Source organism: Poecilia reticulata, linkage group LG17, assembly GCF_000633615.1.
Source record: "Poecilia reticulata strain Guanapo linkage group LG17, Guppy_female_1.0+MT, whole genome shotgun sequence".
In the NCBI taxonomy this organism is placed as follows: Eukaryota; Metazoa; Chordata; class Actinopteri; order Cyprinodontiformes; family Poeciliidae; genus Poecilia; species Poecilia reticulata.
The window spans coordinates 12558560-12583997 of NC_024347.1; the positions used below are offsets into that span (position 1 = coordinate 12558560).

Genomic DNA, 25438 nt, shown 5'->3' on the forward strand with positions numbered 1-25438 from the left:
TTAGTATTTATATTGGCTTGCCTGAAAAATAAATGTTCCCTCATGTTTTCGCTGATCTATATTCAAGGATGCTCAGCAGATTATAGATAGTTCAGTAGGTGATCTGTTCACTGTGACGTAAACATATYCATTAAACTCTGAACCAAAACGCAGTTTACTGCTTAATTTCTCTTCAAATTAAACCCAACTGAGCAGCAAACATTTATACAAGCAATAAAATAATAAAAACAAAACATTTGCAAAAAATTACACATCAACAGAACTTCAGCACACTTCCATGACACAAAAAACGTTAAAATTTAGCAAAGACATTTTTTTTTTTCTAAATTCCCGATTGGATGTTGCTTTACTTAGCACTSTGCTAAAGGCAGAGATGATCTCACAGGTGACTTGCACTCCAGCCCAAGTGGATTCAGTTTGACTGATGCTGCCTAACAGCTATATGCTCCCTGAAAGCCAGAACATGTCCGGGACACTCAGGCATCAGGTGTGTTGGGGACAACTTCTTTGCAGTCCAATCATGTGACCTGSTCCCTCTTTCAGCTGCAAGCATGTTTCCTAGATCAAAAACTATTATGGGCATTTACCTGTCCTAATAGAAGTACCCAAAAAAGGAAAGCAAGCTGAAAGAAGTGCATGTCTCTTTGTAAAGTTGGGAAAGACAGAATTTAACCTTGAAGTTACTCCAGTGACTCAGCTGAAAACCTGCTGGAAAGACTAAGGTGAAAGAGAGGCACGCTGAATAATTTCCAGGTTGTAGAGCTGCTACTCATCAATGTATCCTGTATCGTCTGTTTGTCAGGCTCCCTTCTTTCATCATACTCAGCAGTCTACATGCAAACATCAGAAAGTAAAGGAATGTAGCCCAAAATGTGCGCCTGCAGTAATTGATGTAAAAAAAMCAAAAAACKAATGTGCCAGTAGAATTTAATWTGAAACAAAAGCATCTAACCACCAATAAATTATTTTAAAATAGTGGCTTAATGAAACAATGAAAAAAAAWATATATATAATCTCATCATACAAAACTCAATCAACATGAGCATCTTCTGACACTCTCAGTGCTTTTMTGGGACATGTTAATTGTCACTGTAGGGTATTTTATCTTTTCTGTACATGTCATRCGATTGCTATGCTCACTGGAATTAAATTAAGTTCAAATATGTCAGTGTGGTCAAATATCTCCACCTGCTGATGGTGTGCATGGCGTTACAGAAGCAATTTTGGAATAAAATCCTTCGGCTCGTTTTGGAGAGTAAAGCTGGAAAAGGTATTCATCCATCCACAGTATATAGTTATCAGTCCATTACAGGGTGACATAAAAATAAACAGACACACACACACACACACACACACACACACACTTGCACCTAGGTAAGGGCAAATTTAGAGTAACCAATTAACCCTTCTAGGCTGACGACACAGCCAAAGCTGCAGTACCGTAATTCCACCACACTTTGCGCTGTGTGAAWAATTCCAACGGTTTCTGAAAGGAGGAGACGATGCGATTTCCGGTCAATATGGGGTTATTGCAGTAATTTCACTCCCGCCGTAGCAGAAAGTGTAATGAATCTGAGGGGTGCTCCTTTATTAGAGATTGCAAAAGTAAGTGCTAGATATTTAAAGTTCCAGTTGTTATGGACAAATGGGCAATATACATTTACTCACAGGACATTTAAAGAACTTTGTACGAATAAAATAAGCAAACATTTCCAGTCAGGGATTTGAAACTTAGGAATCAAARGATAACTAAACAGCTGGACTCTGTGACTGCCACATGGCAACCTGAACATACCCAAGGAAAACATGCAAACTCCATGCAGAAAGAATCCAGGATCAGATTCAAACCCTGGACCTTCYTGCTCCTACTACCAACTGCACCACTAATGAAGAAACACATGTCCTTCTGGAAATAAAAAAAATAGTAAAAAATTGTGAATTGGCAYAACTTCCTGTTTCCAAGTAGTCTGAGGAGAAACGATYTGTTTAGCCAAACCTAAAGAGAATTTAGCATCAACTGGGTGCTTGTTTGAGGTTYAAACCCAGAACCATCACTGAAGGGATAATATTACCAAGTTACTGGTGCATAAAGGACAGCTGGATAATCAATAACATTACAAGACCACATTACAGAGTGATACAGCACATAACTCTTCCAGGTTAACAGATGTGTTTTTTTCTCTTCTTGTTTTAACTTTTTCCCCCAATGAGAAAATTATTTTTAAATAATAATATTCATATTTCCCACTTACTGAATCCTAACCAAGAGACGATACCTGATGTTGGAAATACATGATGTCAGTCTTAGAAATTTTTTTTTACTACACTTCTGTACTGATTTAATGATTTTAGCAATTTGCTAAGAAAAAAAATAGACAGTAAAACAATGATTCTAAAGTCGTTAGGCATTAAGATCTTCCGGCATGCATATTTACTGTTTTTCTCTTGTGGTAGAAAGAATGTTTTTATCTTAYCTCCTTGTAAGTGAAGGATATGATCCTCTTGTCATTCAGCCTGCAGAAAATAGTTTGTCTTTGGTCCTTGGGAGAATTCACCTTCTGATCYGTACAAGCTGTGCTTTTAAATTGCTATTCATCTAAACGCAATAGGCTATGCCTCTCTCTTTATATGCATGTGAAGTCTACAGATGATTTTTTTTTAACAGTGTTGATGTGTCTATGGTTTGATAACAAGGTTGCATGACACATCCATCGCTCAAGCACCAAATTCCCACTTGCCTTTTTTTTTTTTCTGACAAAAAAAGCACAATTTCCCTTCATAAAAGACTTCTAACAACGCCTACGTGGTATTCAGTAAGCAGTTATGTTACAGGAGCCCTTGATTACCAAAGACACGACAAATTCAGTTTACGGCTCTCCTATCAATTCTGCGATAAAGTGTCAAACACCTCTTCTATTTATTGATCATTTTGTTCTTGCTTTCAACAATGCCTGTCAAGACACAGCCGCGGTGTAGCTTCCAACAGCAAGCAGATAAACAGTTAGGGGTGAAAACATCTTTGTGTAACTTCACAGCGGCCTTCTGTTCTCACAGGATTGAGTRGAGAAGTTCTCCAGGCTCTCACTGTAAGATGTCAAAGGTACTTGTGGCTCAGGGTAAAGTAAAGATAGGTACTGTTTGCACGAGGCTTAGACTCTACTGAGCTTCCTGTACCGAGGCTCTGGGAATGACTTTGTTCCCCGCCGGCTCTGAAGAGTCAGAAGGGGKGGGGGGAAGACAGATTAAAACAGATTGGCTGAGAGAGAAATGGAAATAGAGATTGCTCCGAGGGGTTTTGGCAACCGTTGCAAACCGGCGACTTATGCTGAGGTGCATCTCTCCACTCCTACACTTAACCTTTTACACAGGGAGATATAATTAAAAATCCTAATGAAGAGCACATTGAGAATTTATGAACAGCAGATTTGTTCCCAATTATCTCCTTCCAATAAGATGTTACTGCTGAGAAGAATAATGCGAGGCTGTAAATATCTCAGGTCATTTGGTATTAAATAGAAGTCGATCATCCAGTCATAATGACTCCGGCTCTGCTTGACTTAGTTACAGGTGGATGTAAACGGATACTAATTGTTCAGTCAGTCGGCCAGTTCTCTGGTTAAATTAGATTACAGATTGACTGAAACGGCGATTCTTCAACCGACTTGGCCCATGCCGGAGAAGAGGGGTGAGGGAAAGGCTCTAAATGATGACTAAATGTGCAGTGGGCTGCAGTCTAATTAACAAACTCGGGATCATTTGTTGCCAAGCTCTTATACAATCACTGAGAGCACATTGGATGGAAGAGATAAGCAACAGATTGACTGTTTGTCAATGTTGTGCTTTACTAACTCATTACGGCATAGCAAGGCTGAGCTGGTGAGGACGGGTCAAAATTTTAGGACAAATACTAAAGATCATATAGTTTTGACTCAATTTACAAAGTGAAGGCTCGTTTACAGCACAGACTCAGGTATTTCAAATAACGGCAACAAAAGCGCTGTGAAAAGGTATTTGCACCCTCACAGATTTTACCTGACTATGCTTTTATTTATTTATTTTGACATAGTTGATTATTGCAAATTTTCAAACATATTTTAACACCAGACAGATAGAGACTGGGTTAACAAAAGTTTAATACCCCTACTTTTGTCAGTTTACCAAATAAAGATACAATCCAAAAAACGTTTTTGTGTGAATGAAACTAGTGTTTGGACATATGTTAAAGTGAGCTGTGGTTTTCATCCAGAAGCTCTCGTATAGATTACATTTTTTCAAAAATAACCTTAATTGAGGCAAGTGAGAACTGCAATATTTCAGATGTTGTTCCACTTCTCTTTTGTTACGTACTGGATGAGTTGTTGCTAAATGTTTTGAGTGATTTGGTGCAGGTACGTGTGAGACTCTTTTTACCATAACGACCTTCAATGAAAACCACACAGTTACATAATTTAAACAAAAAAGTCTTCTAATACAATGAACTATTTCAAGACAGATGGGCAACAACTATTGCTACTGCTGCTAAAGGAGAACATTATTACAATTCTAATGATGTTACGTTAAACAATAAATGGTTGGTAATTTGTGCATAACTTGATAGTCTTTTGTTGACCAATTTATTAAAAACCTTGCTGTTGTACTGAGAAGGCGCAAACCCCCGAGTTTCAAGATGAAGCTGAAGAACAACTCCTGAAATTGATGATGATCAGTGATATTTGATCTTAGTGTTTGTCTAAATAAATGACATTCTTCTAAACTATGACCTGTGCCACATATCAAACTCTCAGGCTGTTCACCTCGTAGAGGTTCATTTACAAAAGAAAAGAAACCTTAAAGAGAAAAAGTTCAGTCGATCCTGACTGTGGAGCCGTTAATGAGCACCTCATTATCTAAGGGCCGTCTGCGTTATAATATACAGCTGGAGTTGTTACTAAAAACAGATAAAATAACACAAGTGCACAAAAAGTGAACACACATGCGTTGTGTTGTAATGATATTTGATTGGCTATGTGTCTAATTGAGTCTCCAGAGAGAAACGGAGGTACTTAGCACCAGGACAGTGTTGGTTCAGCCAGTCTGAGAAGCAGCTAGAAATCACTTAACAGCATTAAAGTGCCAGATGATTGTAGGTTTTTCAAAAAGAATGATAAACTAAGCCAGAACTACTTTTGCCTAATTTGGCCTGTCAATCATCTACGCGTAACCATGTCGAGAATAGTTGCAATTAGTAACGTCTCTCCGAGTTATTTTTTAATTGAATATTTGCAGTGCATTAAAATTTCTTGGTTTATTTGACTTGCTAATCACTTAATACTTTAGACTGAATGTTGCCCCTGTGGTGATTGTGATGTACAAAAATATGTTCAAAACTTCTGAGGGCTAAAAAAAAGTGCAGTTCAATTTTTTTCTTTTTTTTTCTAAACATAAGGTCAAAGTTGTTTTAAGTCATTTGTACACGACTGTGCTTGCATAAAAACATCATAAAGCTTTGAAACAATTTACTTCAAAGAACCTGCTCATAAGACTGTTTTAAAATATTCTAGAGTATCAGATGACAAGAGGATGTTTTCACCATTGAGTATAAAAATATCCACCCATTCTGAAATTATAAGTAATGCAGAACTGCATTCTACTTAAACAAGGCTGTTGAGTAAATGTGCATTTTGTTCATAAAGAGCTTACATCCTGTTAACACTTGCACTCAGTCTTTCTGCAGAGAAATTGTTTTGACGCTACAAACAGTTGTGCTTATTTTAATAACAGTGATTGTAATTAATTGATATATATATATATACTAACCCCATGGTGATGAACATACTAGTCACTGATGTGCCACAATGTTCTTACATTATCTAGTTATTTCTTTAGCTGTTGAAGTGTCTCAAGTAACAGACTTTCTATAAATTACAAACATATAACTAATTATTTAATAGGATGTTTTTATTCAAGTAATTCAGTAATAATGCAACATCAGTTGTATTGTGTACCCTGCTACTTGTAGAGGAATGATTACCCATACTAAAAATAGATCATTAATAGTTTTTTAATCATTTTTTGCAAAAATGCATTTTTCTTTTTTTTTTACACTTTCCTTTTTCTGCTGATCTTAACATTTCGATAATATTTATTAATGATTATTGCAATAATAACTTGTAAACTTCCTTTACAAGTTTTGGCAACAACTAAGGAAGTATTATATGAGATCCTGGTTTTGGCACAAGGAGGCCCACATGACTATTCCACCTCGTTACATCATAGGTCAAACATCGATAGGTTTAGATGTGTCAAATTAGAGAGGCTTCAAGCAAAAACTTTCATATTAAATTATGGTTGATGCAACAGTGTCTGGTAAAATATTTACAATCCGCACTTTTATGTTCTTAGATTTATAATGGAAGTTTTTTATTTTTTTCTACAGATAGACTGTCTTCGCCAGGGAAAAACTAACAATGTAAACAAGACTTTATATATTTCAAGTTTTTTCAGATAGTTTTGAATAGATTTGATGCCTAGCTTTATTCCAATTATGTTGGAATAAAGCTGTTGGGTGTCTGGACCTATCAGGAAAGAACCTTGGAAATCTGAAAAGAGCTAGAGGATTGACTGCTGCTGGTTGACTCTAAGGAGTTGAGGCGCTTCAGGCGTCTGATAACAATAACCCTAAGGTGTCAAAGTGCCTTTCTATGTGAATGACTGTAGGCAAACCCAGGAGTTGCTAGACACAGGGAGCCATGGGCATTGCTCTGCTCATGTACAACTTGTAATTCTGACCAGCTACAAGGAATCCATTTGGCATCACAGATGTCACACTTTGTTTCAATAGGTAAAAAAAAATAGAAGTGTAATAGTTGGAAATAAAAGCAAACTTTATTTATTTGCACTCGTACATGAAGGCTGGCTTGGAAACTTTTCAAAGGTCCACTTCAGCTTCAGGCAACGTTCTTCTGCAGAACGCCCATTTCTTTCAAAATCTTACTGCTGCCCAATTTCTCAGACAATCTCACCTGCACCTTCGTCAATACAAAAAATCTGCTTTTGAGTCTGAAAAAAAAAAAGAACACTGGAGTTGCATATGTTTTCTTTATTTCACCAAATACAAAGCAAAATCTATTTTGTTCTGTTCATAGTTCTCAACTTTTGGATCTAAAGTTGGAAAAGGTTGTGATGGGCAAAGGTTTGCTCAAGGATGCTGATCCAGCAGGAGTTATCTTCATCAGGGTCAGCATCATAATAATCTATGCATCTTAGATGGCTATTGCAAAGAAAGACGACGTTAAAGAGTCTACAGAAAACTGAGACTTTATCAGTGCAGAAGTCCTGGGTTTTGTCAAAGCTAAAAAAAAAAAAAGAAAAGAAGGAAAAACAGACATAAAGCCAATGATGACACAGAAATCCCACCATTTTCAACTTGAGTGGCCCTGACCTGTGACTCCCTGGAATTGCAATCTTTTTCTGGTTAGTTGAGGCACCATATCCAATCATTCATCAGCTCACAATAACTACAGGCTTCAGTGTAGAAGTTAACATTTAGGAACAAAGTCTTAAAGTGTGCCATTTTCAGTACAAGTAAGGCATTTAAAAATAAAAGTTAAAGGAGACACAGAGACATTCAGAAGCTGATTAAGAGTCAACAGTATTTTTTATGACATGCTGAAACATGTCTAGTCCATTCAAGCTTCAGGAGAGAACAGGAGACAACAGGACGAGTGGATGCAACACATTAAAGTCACTTTGTTTTGTCTTCTTCCAATTTCAACTGAAGTTATTCTGAAATTGTTCACAAAGTTCTGATCTGAGGTTTCTTCTCTCATCACGAAGTGGTCCAGTGAGAGTCCAGACCTAAAATCGTGTTTAAGATGTGGCTGAACTTTAGACTACAGAGATGACAGAAAAGCCTTCCAGGGTGAAGGACGACATGAAGGAAGCTTGTTAGCGCCCATTAGTCCTCGTTTGAGCGGCATGGCACAGTTGGTTGTGGTTTGGTACGCTATGTTGCGGTTTGCAAATCAGTAGAGCGTTTCCTCTGCCAGTTTTACTCTCACTGGGTAGGTGGGGTTAAACCCAAATGCTTGTATCACACCAGTGAGACAACAAATGTGATGCACTAGTACATCTCATGCTCGTGGCAAGCAGTGATGTTTTTCTCTTTTGGGATATTTTCCACCTTTTAGTGTTATGCAACACCAAACCATTTACCTGTGAGTTTTGTGTTTTTCTTCAACAGCAGTATTTTTATCTTTTTATTTTTCATTTGGCAGTTGGAGGACTTTCTGTCCAACATCTTCCTTTGATTATTTGACAGTTTTGGTCTCCAGTTTTCCTGTTAGCCAGGCTGAGTTTCATCAATGTCCTTTCATTTTTGCAACTGTGCCTGTTTTTCTGCCTTTTTGGTGTTTATCTTTGGACCGACTCAGAACAAAATGTTCTGACTGGAAGAAAACATAAAGAAAATACACATACACATATCTATGTATATATATATCCTCGTCAAGTTCAAAGGGCATGTTTACCAATTAGCCTCATCATGATAAACTCCCCTGGGTGTCGAGTCTCAGGTTGGTTGGTTGCTTGGATCAGGCAGTGAAGCATTAAGAGATCTCAGCTAACACCAGTCATACATACCTGAAGTCCCCAGAGTTTAGTAGTTACCTGGTTAATACTACAAACATACAGCAGATCCATTTAAATAGTGTAATTGCACTTTATAGATATTGTTAGATTTCAGGTGGGAAGCATGAAAATGCTTTTCTATAAACCAACTCAACCCCAAAACCAACCCACCACTACTCACACACTCATTATGCTACTATTCATTGCCTTAAAATTCAAGATATAAAAAAAACAAAAAAAAAACAGTTCACATCTTCAATAAAGTCTTAACCAAAATCTAGTGCTGTTATGATTTTTCTTTCTCACCGTCTTTTCTTCTTCTTCCATCGTATTTCTTTTATCACATCTTCCTTTCTAGACTTTTGGCCTTTATTACCTGAAAATCTTTAACAATTTCTTCTCTTTTCACTTTTTCATTTCGCACCGCCCCAATTTCCTCTGACTTTTTCTTTTTAATATTGTCTACTTTAAAGTCCTCCACACTTCTTTTTTTCCCTCAATTTGCACTGCTCTCTCTCGCTCTCCTCATTGATTTACTACCCTCCCTTTTCTTCCATCACATCATTTTTATTCCCTACACATGTTAACAGAATTAATAGCTACCAGGTTATGCCTTAGAGAACCTCTCCTATCACCTCCTCTGCACAGGAGCAAGGTCCTTAGGAGAACTGCTGCCGCCTGGCCATTTGTCAGCTGGGGGATCATGTCTACGGGCCGTCTACCAGCCTGGGTGTGGCAAAACCAAGGTAGGACAAAAGAAAACAGAGCTCCTTCAAGGGACGTCTCCATTCCAATCAAACAAGTCTTTGGAGGTACAAAAACAATGTCTAGATTTTTTTTTTTTTTATCCTTACTAGTAGATATGAACCAATCTGTTATTTCACATACAATAAATTATGTTTATTAAAATGTGTCTATGTATTAGACTTCTATGTCTTCTATATTTAGCCTTCATTCACTATTCCTTTCATTAATTTGTTTACAAAGAGTCACACTTGTTCAATGGTTGATAACACCTTATTAATGTTTGTTTAAATCAGATCTTTGTTTGTCCCCCTGTTTCGCTTTTAAGTACACACTTCCTGGTATGCTGTCATGGTCAAGGACTAAACAGGAAATGGGTGATACATTATCTAATAAAAAAAAACAGTGTGGAGAAATGCCTATCAATATTTGTTTACCAAATGACAACTAATGCATCAAGGTCCCACTCGAGTGTACAAGACTGAGGTTAAGCTCTGGACTTAGACTGGAGTAGGTATTGCAGCACCTTTTACTCATTTTCAGACACTTTGCTACAGATTTGATTTGGGGATCAAATTACTGTTCTGCATCATGACTCAGTCTGGGCCAAGCTTCAGCAGGCAGACATAATTTGACTTCATAATTTGCAAATTAGATTTAAGTCGACTCTATAAATGGCGGTGGAGGGATAATGATTTCAACATGCTTCTTATTCAGTATGAGGTGTTTGTCCTGATATGCTTCCGCCAAACACAGCTTTGTGCAGTCAAACATCTCTACTTTGGTCCTATCTGTTCAAAAGAGATTGTTCCAAAAGTCTTGGTGTTCAGTCAGATGCAGCCTTGCGTGCCTAAGTCGTGCGGCCACTTTATTTTTAGAGAGAAAAAAAAAAAGCCTTTTTATTGGAAACCTCGCCATGCTCTCCAATATGAACGGTGACATTTAAAATGTTAAAATGAGGTCTGAAAAGCTGCCAAAACTCCCACATTTATAGAGAGACGGCCACAACTGTTGATGGTTACTTAGACAAGTTCGATAATGAGAAGCATCCAATTGTTACTTTCACTTTCAAATGCTTTTCTTCAGTGATTAGTGGGCGAAAACAAGCAGAGCCTGTCCAGGACATATTCTCAGTCAATAATAGAAAGGAACATAAAAAAACATAAATTATATTGTTTCTATGCAAAAATATCGGACAAATGATCGAGTTTTGATAGCTTTCAGTACAAGAAATATGAGTAGCAAAATGTAATGACCTAAAACAAAAGATTACTCTGAATACATTAACTTACTCTTTGCAATTTCCATAAATTATTTCTAAGATATGCTTAGAAATATGAATATGAACAGTAGACTTTTCCTGGATTTCTATTTTTTCCTCCAGTGTGTTTGAATTTTCATGCAACTTTGTATGTCAGAACATTTAGGAAAAACTATACACTCTCGTCTCACTGAAAATGTAGGCTTTTTCCTTTGAGAAGTTTGTTGATGTCTACAGGAACGACGTCTTCTAAAAAAAATATTGATACAACTTACAGGCAATTTTGAAACTATATTTACTTGCTGTTTGACAAAACTTTATTACAGTTGCTGTGCTGTTTCACTGTTCGGTAGCTTAAGTGCATTTTGCTCCACAAATAGGAAATGTACACTCTCTGCACAGTCATTAATCCCCTGCTGACAAGACCATTTAAATGCTTTTTCTCTCCTGCTGGTTTTTGATGTAACACTTTAGCAGTGACCAGTGGCCACTTTCTGTTTGTAGGGTTTAAAGCTAAATGGAATTGGTTGAAATAGCAAAAAAAGGCAGATAGAAAAAAAACAAACAAAAAAAAAAACCTGATGCTACTCATTCAGCAGTTAATATTTAAGTTTTGGTCTGAAATCTCATAAATCTGAAAGAACCTTGCTTTTAAATTAAACAAACGTCATCATCAGACATTCAGTGCAGGAATGCTCTGCAGTATTCTCAAGTGGATTTAAGTCTGGATTTTTATTTAGACATTCTATGATTTGATGTATTAAATTACAGCGCTGACTGTATAGTTAGGCTGAACCCCCATCCCTGCTTCAACTCTTTTGAACCATCTAACAGGTTTTCTCCAAGTGCTTGTTTTCACAAGCACTTGGAGAAAACCTGTTAGATGAAATCTCATTCATCTGACTTCTCATCTCCACCAGCAGCATTAGGACATGAAAATTAAGCACATCGTTTACAGAAAGATTACTCAACACCACCTCGTGTTATCGAGGGACGTGTGACCTGGCAGGGTCATACTGACCCACTAAAAAACTGGTAAACAGTTAAAAAACTGTTCACCAGTTTTATAATGTGGTTTCAGGCTGAATGGACCCTGGTCGCTTCCCCATTGTCCGACCGTGACATCTGCCGCGTTCCTCCTGAGCATCATGCCAAGACTGCAGGAGGGTTAATCAGCAAACATGTTTAGATTCTTCACTAATGTGCCAGTTTCACTTGTTCTAATTAACAGTAGCAGGTAAATACAGCATCTGGCTTTTACACACTTAAAACGGCGGTGAGGCAACTGCACTCATGAGTTACCTGGATGGGATTTTAACAGCAAGGATGATATTCAGTCAGTGAAGGAAAACAACTGATGTAATGACAATTACAACACCCAAACAGTCTTCTGTAGAAGCAAACATAGCTAAGTTTTAAAACGGGTATCTGAAGAAAATAAAATCTGACTGTTCTAGTTTTGACTCAAACATAGTTAGTCAAGTAGAGGGATAAACAATAAATAGATTAATACGTGTAAAATGTTCCTATTATCTTGCACCCATTAAAAACTGATAAGGAAGATATTTCAACATCAAATAACAGTTTGTAACAATGTTATCAATGTGCCTTTCTTTTCTTGCCTCATAAAAAGTTGTAGTTTATAAGATGCTAATATATTTAGTTGAAAAAGCTTTAAAGCATGTGTAATATTTCTAGATACATTTGTAATTGGACGGGGGTAATGTTTGTGATGTTGCGACGTGGGGAGCAGAACATCTGAAGGTGTGATTCTCAACCAAACTGCTGTGAGGTAGTAATAGCCTTACACCTGCGCTCACAGACCATGCTCAGACACTATCTGTTAAATATCACAGTTATAAGTTATAACACCTTCACACTAAGAAACATGATCGCTAAATTGTGATGATTGGGGAAGAAACAGTGAGCAGCTTTCCTTTCTGAAGCATGATCAATAAATGGTGATGGTTAGAAGGGAGGAATAGTCTGTAGCTTTCATGCTAAAGTCTAAGACCTGTGATCTTTTTACATTGCACTTGTGCTACAGACTGTTGAATTTGTGAAAATGATGTGGAAAGCTGTTGAAGCCTAAAAATAAATAGATGAACCTTAAACAGTCATATATTCACTTCAAGAGGAGTTAGAACATTATACATTGAAATAACAAATAATCTAAACCACCACTAAGTGATTATATTTTAAGGACAATTTCACGTCTCTAATTAGAATATGCACATAATATTTTCCAACATTTCAAGTAATTATGAGATCTTTTAATATAGTCTTCCTTCAAATTAAACAGTTATTTTATCATTTAAAAAAATTATCAGATTACGAAAATAAACAAAACAAACTGTATTTTTAGCTTTTTTTTTTTTTACCCAGGGAAGAATTTTAAACACATTTGGCTAATAAACTCAAAAATAAGACGATCTAAATCTAAATTGGTTGACAAATATTTAAGTTCACATAAAGAGAAGCCAGACTATGGAGTGCAAGTTGCAGCGTTTGCTCACACTGCAACAAAAATAAAAATGTTGAGACTTCGGCTCAAAGCTGAGACCGACAGTCCCGAAACCGAAACTCTCAAACAGGCAATTATATATCTTTTACACTGTGGGAACAGTGAACAGATCCCTCTGGAGTCAGGTATACTGAGCTAAACTGTCATAAAACTCCCACGTGCTGCTCAGTTGTGCCAAAAGACCAGGAAAAGCCTCAAGCAGGGCGCCTAATGATTAAAAAAACAAAAAAAAAAAAGGACACATCAGCCGAAGCTACTCTGTTTTCTGTGAATGTGATGGGTGGGATAATCTGCTCTTACCCTGTTCATCATCGCCACCCCGGAAAATTACAACTTCCTTTATTTTGTGTTGGGTCGGAGATGTCAATTGCAGAGCGGGGAGGTTTCGTAGAAAAGCTATTGACATGGAGGCAGCAGAGAGCACGGCGGGTCAGGTGAAAAGTCAGCATCCACCCACCCTGACTGCATCTGCCTGTTGTCAGTGGCAACCACTTTCAAAGGAAGAGAAACGAGCATGTTCTTCTTACTCTTCCTGCAGTGGTAACATAATCGCACAATCAGTTTTAAAATAATACATCTACTCGTGTAGGTTATTACATCTACTTGTTAATATTTTTTTTAAAAATTGGAAATTCACAGGAAAACTCTGACATGATCTGAACAAAGCAGACAGATGAGAGCACTGGGACAGAAATACACTGATCTAAGATTTTTGTTGTGAATGATTTCTCTCTGAACTGATTTCTGTTCCTACGCAGGAACTTAAGTAATAACATTTCTGTTTCTACGTTTTGAATAAAATTGACCATTTAGCTATCTTCACAGTAAAATGTTGATAGGATTTGTTTTTAAAGACCAGTTACAGAAATGAGTCTCTCAGTACCATTAATTTATATAAAGTAACATTGTCTCGGTTACAGGACAGATAGTGGGTTTTGAACAGTCTATTTTTAAAAACAATTACTTCATATCTCAATTCCCCTTTACAAGAAACCTTAATCTACAGCCAATAGACTAATATCACTGGGCTATTAACCTGCAACAAGGCTAATCAGCCCAGACAATCGATCACAAAAGAAAAGCCAGAATCTGACAAAGCATCAGAACCCCCCCTCCAAAAAAACAGCTAACTAAAAAAGAAGAAAAAAAACATGATAAAGTATAATGGCACACCAAATGGGGTACAGAGAAGATGAAAGGCTACTCTTTGCTGATACCTTTTTAAATTATAGTCAGCAAACTTTGAATCTTAATTTATGTTCCTTTGGAAAACATCTCCTGACTTAAACATGGAAAAGCTTTTAACTCATCTGTGTGTACAGACAGTATTCATTAGTGATTTTTGATGTATTTCACCGCTCACTCACTCCAGTCTGCCAATAAAAGGCTCCAATCTTGAACCTCTCAGTAGATGAATAACATTATTATGGAGGCAGCGCAATTCAGTAAAGGCTTTATCAAAGCCATTAGAGGTGAATTAAGTCTGAAATGTGTGTGAGGGTGTAATAGGTCGGCATTGTTGATGGATCCTGAGGAAGCTTTTTGTCTAGACACTGGGAATCTGTCTTCCAACAGTTTTAACTGTATTAGCCCTAATAAAAAAAAATGCCCCAAAAGACATGTAAGCAGCATTTATTACAGGAGTACAAAGCTAATAAACTAAGAACAGTGACAAAAACCGATCATTTATAACCCACTATAAGCTAAACATTTGTCCCAACTAAAAATCATTTAAGTTCTCCTTATCCATAGTAATGGTACCTGCTTGTCCCAGTAAAACAAACCTGCAGTGACAGCATTATTAACACACGTTAAAGTGAAAAGTACTGGAATGCAACATTTTCCTTTTTATGGAATCTGGACGTTTGTTGTGTCTTTGTTTCAATCATCCACAGCAAAGTAAATCAATACAGACGATTTATATTAAGAACTTTAGTCACTTGCTCCATTGGAAAAGTGATCCAGGTCATCTGTAATTTTATGCAAATTCACATTCAAGCAAGAATTATTATCAAATTCCTTTAATATTTGGCCTGTCAGAAATAAAACTTTTTCAGAAGGCAATTTTCTTAGATATGCACGTCAAGACAAAAATAGGTCACACTTTTAATGGGGAAAAATTATAAATTGAATCTTTAGCAGCCTGCAAAATATGGGGATTCATAACTGAGGATTCTATATTGAAGTTAATGTTTTGTATATTGCTTTTATGCTTCTTCACAAGTCAGCACAGTAACTCAAACATGGGAAAAGTAACATACATTAAAAAAGATTAAAAAAAACTTTCTGAATGAGGGTGTACTTTGTTCTCCACAGGATGACAAAGCTCCAAGTCAAAATCTCCCAAGCATATTTAATGTGTGGTTTCTAGCAGATTTATGGTTTAACATCACACAAAAAAATTTTATTTTCATTTACCCTTTCAATATTTACGTCATCAATAAATTTAATGCAATATTTTTGTATGTTTTGCAAATAATTTGAAAGTAGTTTTCACTAAATGTCATAATTTATGATCTTGTTAAGGCCCATTTTTCCAACAAGTATTAAAACATAATGATAATGTGCTTTTTAAAAATTATTCATTGTATGTAAACACTGGGTATACTTTATGTCACCCTCTTAAACATATTATGATGTGAAGGTTTCCGTTCTTCCATCAAAGCAAAATATATGAATAATCCTTTCATCCAGATTCTGTGCTTATGAATTTAGAAAACAAAAGCTACATGCTACATATCTCTGGCCTGTCCTTGTTTATGTGAAACATGAAAAAAAGGACAGATGTGCTGCAGAATAAGAAAAATAAACCAAGAAAGAAATGTGGAGGAAGCAGAGACTACCTTTGCCAAACATCTTTGCAGTGGAACAAAGGAAGAAAATTAGATGAGAAGGTGGAAGAAAAGGTTGCCAAGTCTTTAGCTAAGTTGAAATCCATCTTTAGAACTAAAAAAAAATCCTCCTTGTGTTTTCTTAAGAAATCCAGGAAGTGCATGTGCTAAATCAACAGCCTGACACAACATGCTTTATAACAGCAATAAAAGCAAAACTGGGCAGACATTCAAAGCGGTGGAGTCCTGATAGCATTGAGAGGAACCCGTGCCAAGACTATTTGTGGGTGGTACCGGTTATCAAACTGATTCGTTAGCTTGTGGAGACGTTTGTTTTTTTTCCACTGACATAACGAAGATAAACAGACAATTAACCAATCTGTAATCCAATGCAAAATGACTAGAGGAGACCCATAAAGCAAAGCGGAGAAGGTGAGGAAACGCAGAGGGGAAGGGAAAAGCCTCGGCCGTGGCATGTGGCTGTCAGTTATAATGAGGAGATGATAGTTAAGCAGTTCTGCCTATTACTGATATGAAGGTATAACGCAGCAGGAGGAGCAGCACAATGCGGCGCTAAACGTTCACAATACGCACAGTTTAGAGTTGACAACATGAATGTTATTGATTGCGCAGCAGAAGGAGCGAGTTCAATAATGTCAGCAATGAAATTTTAAAAACCACTGAGGTTTTTGTCTGAGGGCAGCCAATGGATTAAAGTGATTTATCAGTGCAGACAGCTTTGATTCGGAGCTGGCATTCACTAAGAACTCACTCATCGCAGCGGAATGAGGGGGAATATGAAAAAAATAAAATAAATGGTGAACTGAGAAATTTTGCTTCATTCACTTCCCTCGTTGGTGCGAATGGGTGATTTGTCAACCAAATCAGTGCAGCACAAAATGTTCTTCCCATAGATAAAGTGACATTCAGTATCCTGGTCAAAGTATTCACATAAATTCTACTTTTACAATGTGGATTTTATTAAGTGTTTTTGACACTACAAAAAAAATCCACTACGAACTAGTGTGGGATTCTGAATTAAAATGGAAGTAGTACCTAGTTCTTAACTTTTTCTTCTCTTCTTTTTACAAAGAGTCTCGGAGGTGTTGCGTTCATTTGTTTTCAGCACTCTTCAGTCCAACACACCAAATGAGAATCCAATGCAAATAATTTCTCTGAAAACAAAAAGTGTGAAATTTTATCTCAGTACGATTTTTCTGTAAAAGAATCAGTCAGGTAATAAGTGAATAATACTAATAAAGTGTTTTTGGTAGAACTGAAGGGCGTTCAACTAAATATTAGTCGGTCCACCTATGCAAGCAGACTACTGCAGGTGTTCTAATTTTAGCATGTCGTATTGTGAAAGATTTGCTCATTTTAAATTTGAATAATACAGGATGTATATCAAAATCACATGAAATGATTAATGGTCTCATTTTACTACAACACACACACAAAAAAACAGGCCTTTTAACAGAGGTGTACCGACTTGTACAACCAATTTAGGAATCCTGCCACAGAGACTTAATTTGGTTTCAAACTAGTAAAAGTAAAACTAAGTTTTCTTGGGGTATTTAATATATGAACCGTTGTAAGATTGATGAATATGTTGACAATCTCTCCTAATGGTCATACTGTTAACAGGCTTCACCGCTTGACATCCGTATCTCATGTTGTAGTTGCAGAAACATCCAATTAACACCGACTGATGACATGAAGCACCGGATACAACAGCTCCACACACAATAGCAGCATTTCTCAAATGCTTGTCTAAACTTATCCTTGCATGGTCAATATGGACTGTTTTATAATTAGTCCACTAATGAGCAGGAGTATGTAACAAACAGCTGGTCTCAACTTCTCCCTATGCAAGCAAACTCTGACAGAACCAAAGTTTACAACAGTGCTAATGACTCTGAAGCTGCAGGGCTTATTGTCAGGAAAAGCCTATTAAAAGCCTGATAAAAAAAAAAAAAGTTGGTTGGAAGTTTCAAGTTTAAACTGAAAACTAATGTGGAAGTGAAAACTTTAAAAAACGTACATAATCTCAGTCCTCTCACTTTTACAGATGCAACCTTGATAAAGATGTGAAAAGTATTGAAATAAAATCATCTTCTGTGGTAGCTGCATAACTTAGAATACATTTCATTCACTGCCAAGATTTTATACAAGAACTTACACAAAAACCTACGAATAAGAAATATGCAATACTGTCTCGTATCTTTTGCTTCAACACACACAAATCAACTTAATGGTTTACGACAAGACCTTTGGAAAACTTGCCGACATGCCAAGAAGGTAGTTCAGGTGTGTTGGAGCAGGGACGCATCCAAACGTTTTTATAACAGTCACACTTGAGATCCAGACCCCTTGTAGAACATTTCATAAGTTTACAGCGTACAGAGGTATTTGGACATTATGCTACTCTGTTCATAATGTCTAGAGTCCCGGATTAGAAGGGCAGTCATAGATGTGTTAGGTGGACAACTTCTGCGGTGATGTGGTCATTTGCTTTGATCTCTAACAAGGTTCACCGGCACATTAGATGAGCTTCACATTGCAAACAAGATGCTTTTTTGTGTAATTAACCCTAGTTTCACACCAGATCCACAAAAATGGTTGGCAAGTAGATGGTGTCTAATTGTTGTTATGGGAACTTAATGAACCCAGGATGCCACACATTGCTCAGTTTTTGTTTTTTATCATTATGATTTGTAGATAGTTTTACCTTGCTTCCTGATTCATGGCGTGTGGTGAGGATAAATATGGCATAATGGCAAGTGCCTAAAATAACTCGACCTATGCGCCATTTCAAACTTTTACCTCAGTGAAAGAAATTGTTCACTAATGAAAAGTTTTTAAAAACTAAGAATAACTGCAAGTCTGAATAAAGGCGTCAGTTCCATTTATTTTCAGCAATAAATAAATACATTTAGTTAAAAATGTTTCCAGTATAATGGTTGCCTTTTTCTAAGTTCTGAACTGTATGCTGCAGCAATAAGGCTTTCTATACTTTTTTCCCCCTAGACCACAAACTAATTTCACCTTAACATTTAACAGCAATATAATGCAAAAATGTAAAAAAAAAAAAAAAAAAAAACGTTATTAGGTTTGATTATGCAGAAGCATAGAAAATGTGGAAACCTCCACACTCTAATGCATCTTGCCAACAAATGCTCACTTTTATTCATGTAATTATATAACTTTTAATAAACAGTTCAAGGGGCAACAAGCCACCACTAATTGGTTAGTTGCATGCATTCATCCAAAAGCTCTTTACATCACCACACGGATGTGAAAGCTCCAGTGAAATTATTGTGTGTGCATGAATGCTGAACACGCACAAAGCTTTTCAAAACACTGTGAAAAATAAAATATATTAACATGACCAGGACTTCCCATAACCAACATAAAGCGAAGGAGATGGAAAGCTCTTCTTTATTTGATTTTTTCCCCTCTCTCCGTCTCCTTCTCACTGTGCAGCTAACACCACCTCCTGCCCACCCTCGGAGCCGGGAATTGAATCTTAATTACCTAGAGGCTCCGTCTTATGTTTCATGGATGAGTTACCTCATTTGTTAGTTACATCCTATAGTCACTCTCCTCATGCTCGGTGCCTGAGAAAACCCTGTTCGTCGTGTGAGCCGAGTTAATGTTTCAAAGACCCGCTCTAATGGGTTGCATGTCGAATCCAACATGGTATTGATGTGCTAATTCTAGCCGCTATCTGAATTTCATTATGAGAGATCAACTCCGAAGGTTTGTAGATGCACGGGAGTTGATGCACACGAACTTATTAACCCAGTTTGATTTAGCAGACGTTGGTTAACGGTACAACAAAGATTTAATAAGGTAACGTTTGGTTTCAAAAACAAAAAAACATCGGTCTTTCTATTCCAGTAAGTCGTTATTTAAAGCTTTTTAAAGTGATTAACAGTTTACATTTTTAGTAAGTTATAATTTTATACACAAACCTTTGCTCAGCATCGGCTGTTTTCAAATGTACATAAGCAATTTTGTTTTGATTTGATTTAATTTGATAATACGATGCCACTAAATATGCTAACAAATTTATTTTCTTGCATTATGGAGCAAAGAATAATTCTGTGATGCTGACCGTCACCCACCTGCTGCTGCACACTGCTGGTCAGATGGCTGAATGTAGCCAACTACACGTTTCCCTCATGAAAACTAAAGGAGCCATTTTGAAACTACTACTTACTTGAAAACGACTTGAATTTAACAGACTTTGATTTTAGGTTTTTATTAAAAGTTTTATAATTGTAATAATCAGTATGCTAGAATTTATCATTGATAAATTGTTTAGAGTAGTATAATTAATTGTGACTTTTTATTTAAATAAATATGTCCTGTAATACATTTTTTGTATTTCTCTTTAAATACAATTTTAAAAAAATGCAATTTCTAATCATGGTTAGAAATGATATGTGAGAACATCATATCCTCTTAAGTTGTTATTGTCATTCTGCTGAATTAATCCATGGATAAATATTCTGTTCATATCTTTATGAAACATAATGCAAAGTGGTTTCGGTTGCTTATTGGAAACGAAAGCGAAGAAGTAGTTTATTTTGAAACAAGCTCGGGCATTAGGTCAGTCAATAAAAGATTAAAAGCAACAGCAGGAGCACTAGTTTCCCTAGGATTCATTATTACTGGATTTCTGTGCACCAAAAGCTCCAAGTTGCTGGCTAATGATGTGATCAAAGTGACTTTCCTCTGAAAAACCCTGATTGCAAACTGAAAAGTTGATCCACGATTAGTCATATAAAAAAAAAAGAAAAACTGGCCAAAGACAAACATAAAAATCTAATCTAAACTGTGACTTTGTGTTGCTATAGCTGAGTATTATTACCAAATAAACATAAAAATGGAACTCGTGCCATTTCACTTGAACGTGTCCAAAGTATCACTAATATAATCAGTTCATCTTGTTTTGTGTGGTTTTGTACAAGGAAAGTGAGTTGACTCTGAATAAAGGTTTAGGAAGATGGAAAAAGTCTGAAATCACATGCAATTCAACAAAGTTCAATTTCAGTTAATAAACGCTGGGTAGAGTAGGAGGTTCTTAAAGAGGCAGAGGCCAATTTCAAGGTGTCAAAATTGCAAAGTCTATTTTTTTAAGTCATGTTTGATATATGGAGTATTTTTATAACAACTTAAGGTAACATAGTTACTTGATTGTGCTATAAAATAGAACAACCTGCCTGAAAAATATATAATACTAAAGAACTCTGTAATATATTAAATCTATSATTAGCACACCACCAATTAAAATTAAGATTTATTATTGCAGCAAATTATAAAACCAGTATTTTCATAATGTAAATGTGAAAAGTTTAAGAATTGTTATTACACTGTCCCAAAGCTTACAAAAGAACTATGACTAAAAAAAATAAAATAAAATATGGATTCAAAAATGTTTTTTTTTTTTTCTTTTCAGAAAGCTGGCCTGGTTACCAATTTCACAAAACCAAAGGTGTGATGTTCCTGAAGTTTTCACACCTTTCAAAGACATCTTGCCTCCCATAACTGAACATCGCCTCCTCTACCCAGAAAGAAACAGCTTTACAGCAGAGAGCTTTTATGTTACTTGTACATTGTGAGTTGACTTTGATAATCTACTTTTAAATTGGTGGCAAGCCAAGTTTGGTGTGCAAAATTCACTTCTTCACTTTCGCAAACCCCATTATTAGACTGCTTTTTGTGCCTCTTCTCCTTGTCTTTCTCTGTGGGAGAGTTAAACCAACACACACAGTCTTTAGCACACAGAATAAATCAACATATTTTAGAAAAAATAAAAAATAAAATAAAATAAAACAACTTCACTGGAAAATAACACAGAATTACTGTCCGAGGACACAAATCGCCTCAAACCTACAGGGAAATTGTAAAAGAGGCCCAGTAAAAAAAAAAAATAATAAAAAAGTAGACCTTAATTCTTAAGACCCTGGATAGAGTGGATGACACCCAAGAGAACGTAAATAAACACTAAAAAACAAATAAATCTTTTTACCAATCTTTACCAGGTGATATAATAAGTGCTAAGGGCACCTTATGTCTSAGTGAGAAGAGGAAGGAGAAGATCAGTAACAGAAACAAGGAGCCACAGAGGGAGGAAAAACCAATAGACAGAACTCAGAAATTCAAACATTTGCTATGTAGATGTCATTTTGCCGTCTTTTTGCAATCATTTTGCATTCCAATTTCTCGCATGTGCAGCTGTTGCTAGTGTGTGAATGCGTAACTGTAACTTGTGTGCTCCCAAAAATTAGATTAAACTTTGATGAGCTTCTCCACACAGCCATGCCTCTGGCAATTCAGTGTCTGTCCCTGTGCCTGCTATGACATTTTCAGCTCACTTCTCAAACACAACCCTCTGAAAGCACTACAGGATTATTTTCTGGATAAACAACAACAAAAAAAGCGAGCTTTCTGATAAAATCCACAATGTCAGCGCAATGAGAAAAGTGCCTCACGATTCACGCGCCGCTTTTGCCCTTTTTCCTTTCCTTTCCTTTATAAGGATGCTTGTGTATCCTTATAAAGTTTTATCATCGAGCAAAAACGCAACTTTGCAAAATCAAGTGCTGTCAAAGTGAGTCTAAATGAATGCACACAAAGCCTGTTTACCTCTCTTGATGTCACTCAGCAACTGTTTTCCTGCACAAACTGCGGCTCGCACACAATTACCTGAGCTCTACAGGGAAACACAATACGCTCGCAGAGAGCGAGGCATGCTGCCAGAAACCTGTTTCCAATTAAATCCCGCATACACCTTCCAAGTCATTAAGAGGTGAGCTGGTAATGTGTTGAGATGTGGCAAAGCAGGAAAAAAAAAGAAAAAACAAAAAAAACTTCAACCAATTAAGAGAGCGACGCCCAACTTGTTCTGCATCGTAGCTATCATTACATCACACACCTGTGCCATTTTTTTCTGCGGTAGATAGTTTTGATGAAGCGGCCCACCGTGTTGTACACCTGACATAATCTCTACCAGGGAGGCCSAGCAATGCTGAGGCATAACTTTCATCCRGACAGATGCCGTCTATGTTTTTATTCCATATGTGGGTAAGTTCACCGTACACCAGCTTCACGCATGAAACATCAAAAAGATGGTAGGCTAGATTTTACCCGATAACAATGAATGGGCTTAGGGGAATAAGTAAGAAGGACATCAAAGTTTAATACATGTACATGTACAGTTCTATCATTAGTTTTTACGTCACCAGTTGGTTTTACTAAGTGAAGCAAACTTGGCGCACACAAAACTTCCTGGATGAGCATCCAGATGTAGYGTAATCTGCGTCTTTATGAATAAAACGACATCCAAGTGAGCCACAAACCAAGTACGTTATCACTAATCATCTCCGTTTGTCGCTTTATTTTATGAGTAATTATCATTAACGTAATCACAAAAACACTTCACAGGTACGCTCTGTACAAACACAGTGGCAGCGGCACAAGCTGCCTCCAGCTTGGCTCAATAAATCATCACCATCCCACCTGCTCCGTCTGAAACTCGAATTAAACAAACTTATGCAACACGGCCCCTATCCAGCTGTCCACATCTCCACTCGCTTATTTATGTGCTGCAATACAGTCGGCAGCTCATCCTTAGCTGCCATCAACTGTGAGGCGGCAAAAGTACTTCATTGGTAGAAACTCTTAAAGTATAATAGACGTTTTAAAAAAAAGATTCCGTGGAATAAATACACGACTAAATCTATGTATTAAACTAATTTGTAAATAAATATTTTCTACAGTGTTTTTACTCARAGGCAACAAGCTCCATGTAGCATTTTTATAGTCAAAAGTGTCAAAATACTTAGAGAAATTACAATGTCTAAATGTCTCATTCTTAAACAAAAATAGGAAAAAATATGAGCAGCTGTTAAGGTTGTATCAATACTGGGTTCACCAGAACAAGATGGGGAGGAGGCAGAAATATCAGTCTTATTTATTTATTTGTTTTTGTTTAAATAGAGTTGGTCCTTCATTAAAACATCTCTAATAAGTGTAGAATCATACATTTTGGATTTGCCTGGTGAAGTTATTTTAGACTCTTTCGATGAAAAAATGCATTCTACATTCCTTAAAAACACAGCGCTGCAGTTCTTTTTCTCTTTGTGCTAATAGGGGATRAGACGCAGATATTGACTCTAGCATTGTTAGCCAGTCTCTAACTCTGTCACTTCTTTCTTGGACCAAGTGCTCAAAATGCAGATGGCACAAGCAGAGCAACACAGTAGTGCAGGAATTCCCAATATTAATGTAACAAATTGTTGTCAGGCAACAAGACAAACTGCTTTTTATTAACGACTAAAATACTGCGACACCAGAAAACCGTAACACGCCAAACGACTAGATATTGATGTGCTTTGGTTAGCATCTTCACAAAGTTCAATTATGTTCCAGCTTCATGTTCTAATTTACAGACAGAAACTTGATGAAAAGCCAAAAACTGGCTTTTCAATATAATAATGTGAAATACTGTTTGTTTAAACAGTTTCTGACACCAAATCAAATCACCATTAAATATCATTTTCTGTCCGTCTTCAAAGTCTGCCTAACATAYGGCCTGAAAACGACACCTGCACATACCTGATTCCATGAACTCCTGATTGAAGTTGTTCCAGGACGCTTTGTTCTTCTCCAGGTTCTCCTCCATGACTTTGATGTCAGCAAAGGGACAGTTGCATTCTGGGAATCTGGGAGAGCACCGGCACCAGCAGTCGTTGTTGCGGCAGAGCAGCTCACCCTCCGAGTTACAGGCCACGTAGCTGAGGGCCGCCTCCACAAAACGCCCACGGAGGAACTCTGGCAGGACATCCTGCAAGCCTGACATGAAGTCAAAGGTTGAAAAAACAAATGTGTGTGAGAGAGTGTAATAGCTGCAATTTCCGCATGAAAAAGAACATCCCTAACATAGTCGTTTTATTTCAGCTTTTTTTTTTTTTTTTTTTTTAAAGAGGATTATAGGCTATGATCCTGTCCGCAGCAGGGAGCTGAAAGAATTTGACGTTTTGACTCCCATGATTCATCATGCCAGATTTGATTTAAAAAAAAAAATGTCTTAAATGGATCTAGCAAAACATTTTTAAGAACTGCTCCTGAATATTCAACCAATTTTTTTTTTTTTTTAAATGAAATGGAAAGTAAGAATTGCAATTTCATCTGCTTGTCGTTTTAACCCAGTAGCTTTAGTAGCCTTTGCAGGGTATTGAAGCAATTACATGTTTAACTTGTGGGAAGCAAAGTTGGAATCAATTTAATTTACCAGCTTGAAAATGTGTTAAATTTTCGCTGCTGATTTCGTGGTTTAAACTATATTAAAACATGCTATGCTAATTATAGTGCCAAGATCTATGGCTGCACAGTGTATTGAGCCACATCAGAAGCTGATGTGTTTGCAGATGGACGTCTCTCAGAAACCAGCAGGTAGCACAG

General features: G+C 36.7%; 1 protein-coding gene across 1 annotated transcript in view; it reads right to left on the reverse strand.

The window, feature by feature from the left end:
* Nucleotides 1-25438, reverse strand: part of brinp2 (bone morphogenetic protein/retinoic acid inducible neural-specific 2) — an 88696-nt gene that overhangs the window by 36512 nt on the left and 26746 nt on the right. The window contains exon 5 of the mRNA XM_017309871.1: nucleotides 24593-24829. Within this exon, the coding sequence (XP_017165360.1) occupies nucleotides 24593-24829 (237 nt within the window). The remainder of the gene's footprint in view (nucleotides 1-24592; nucleotides 24830-25438) is intronic.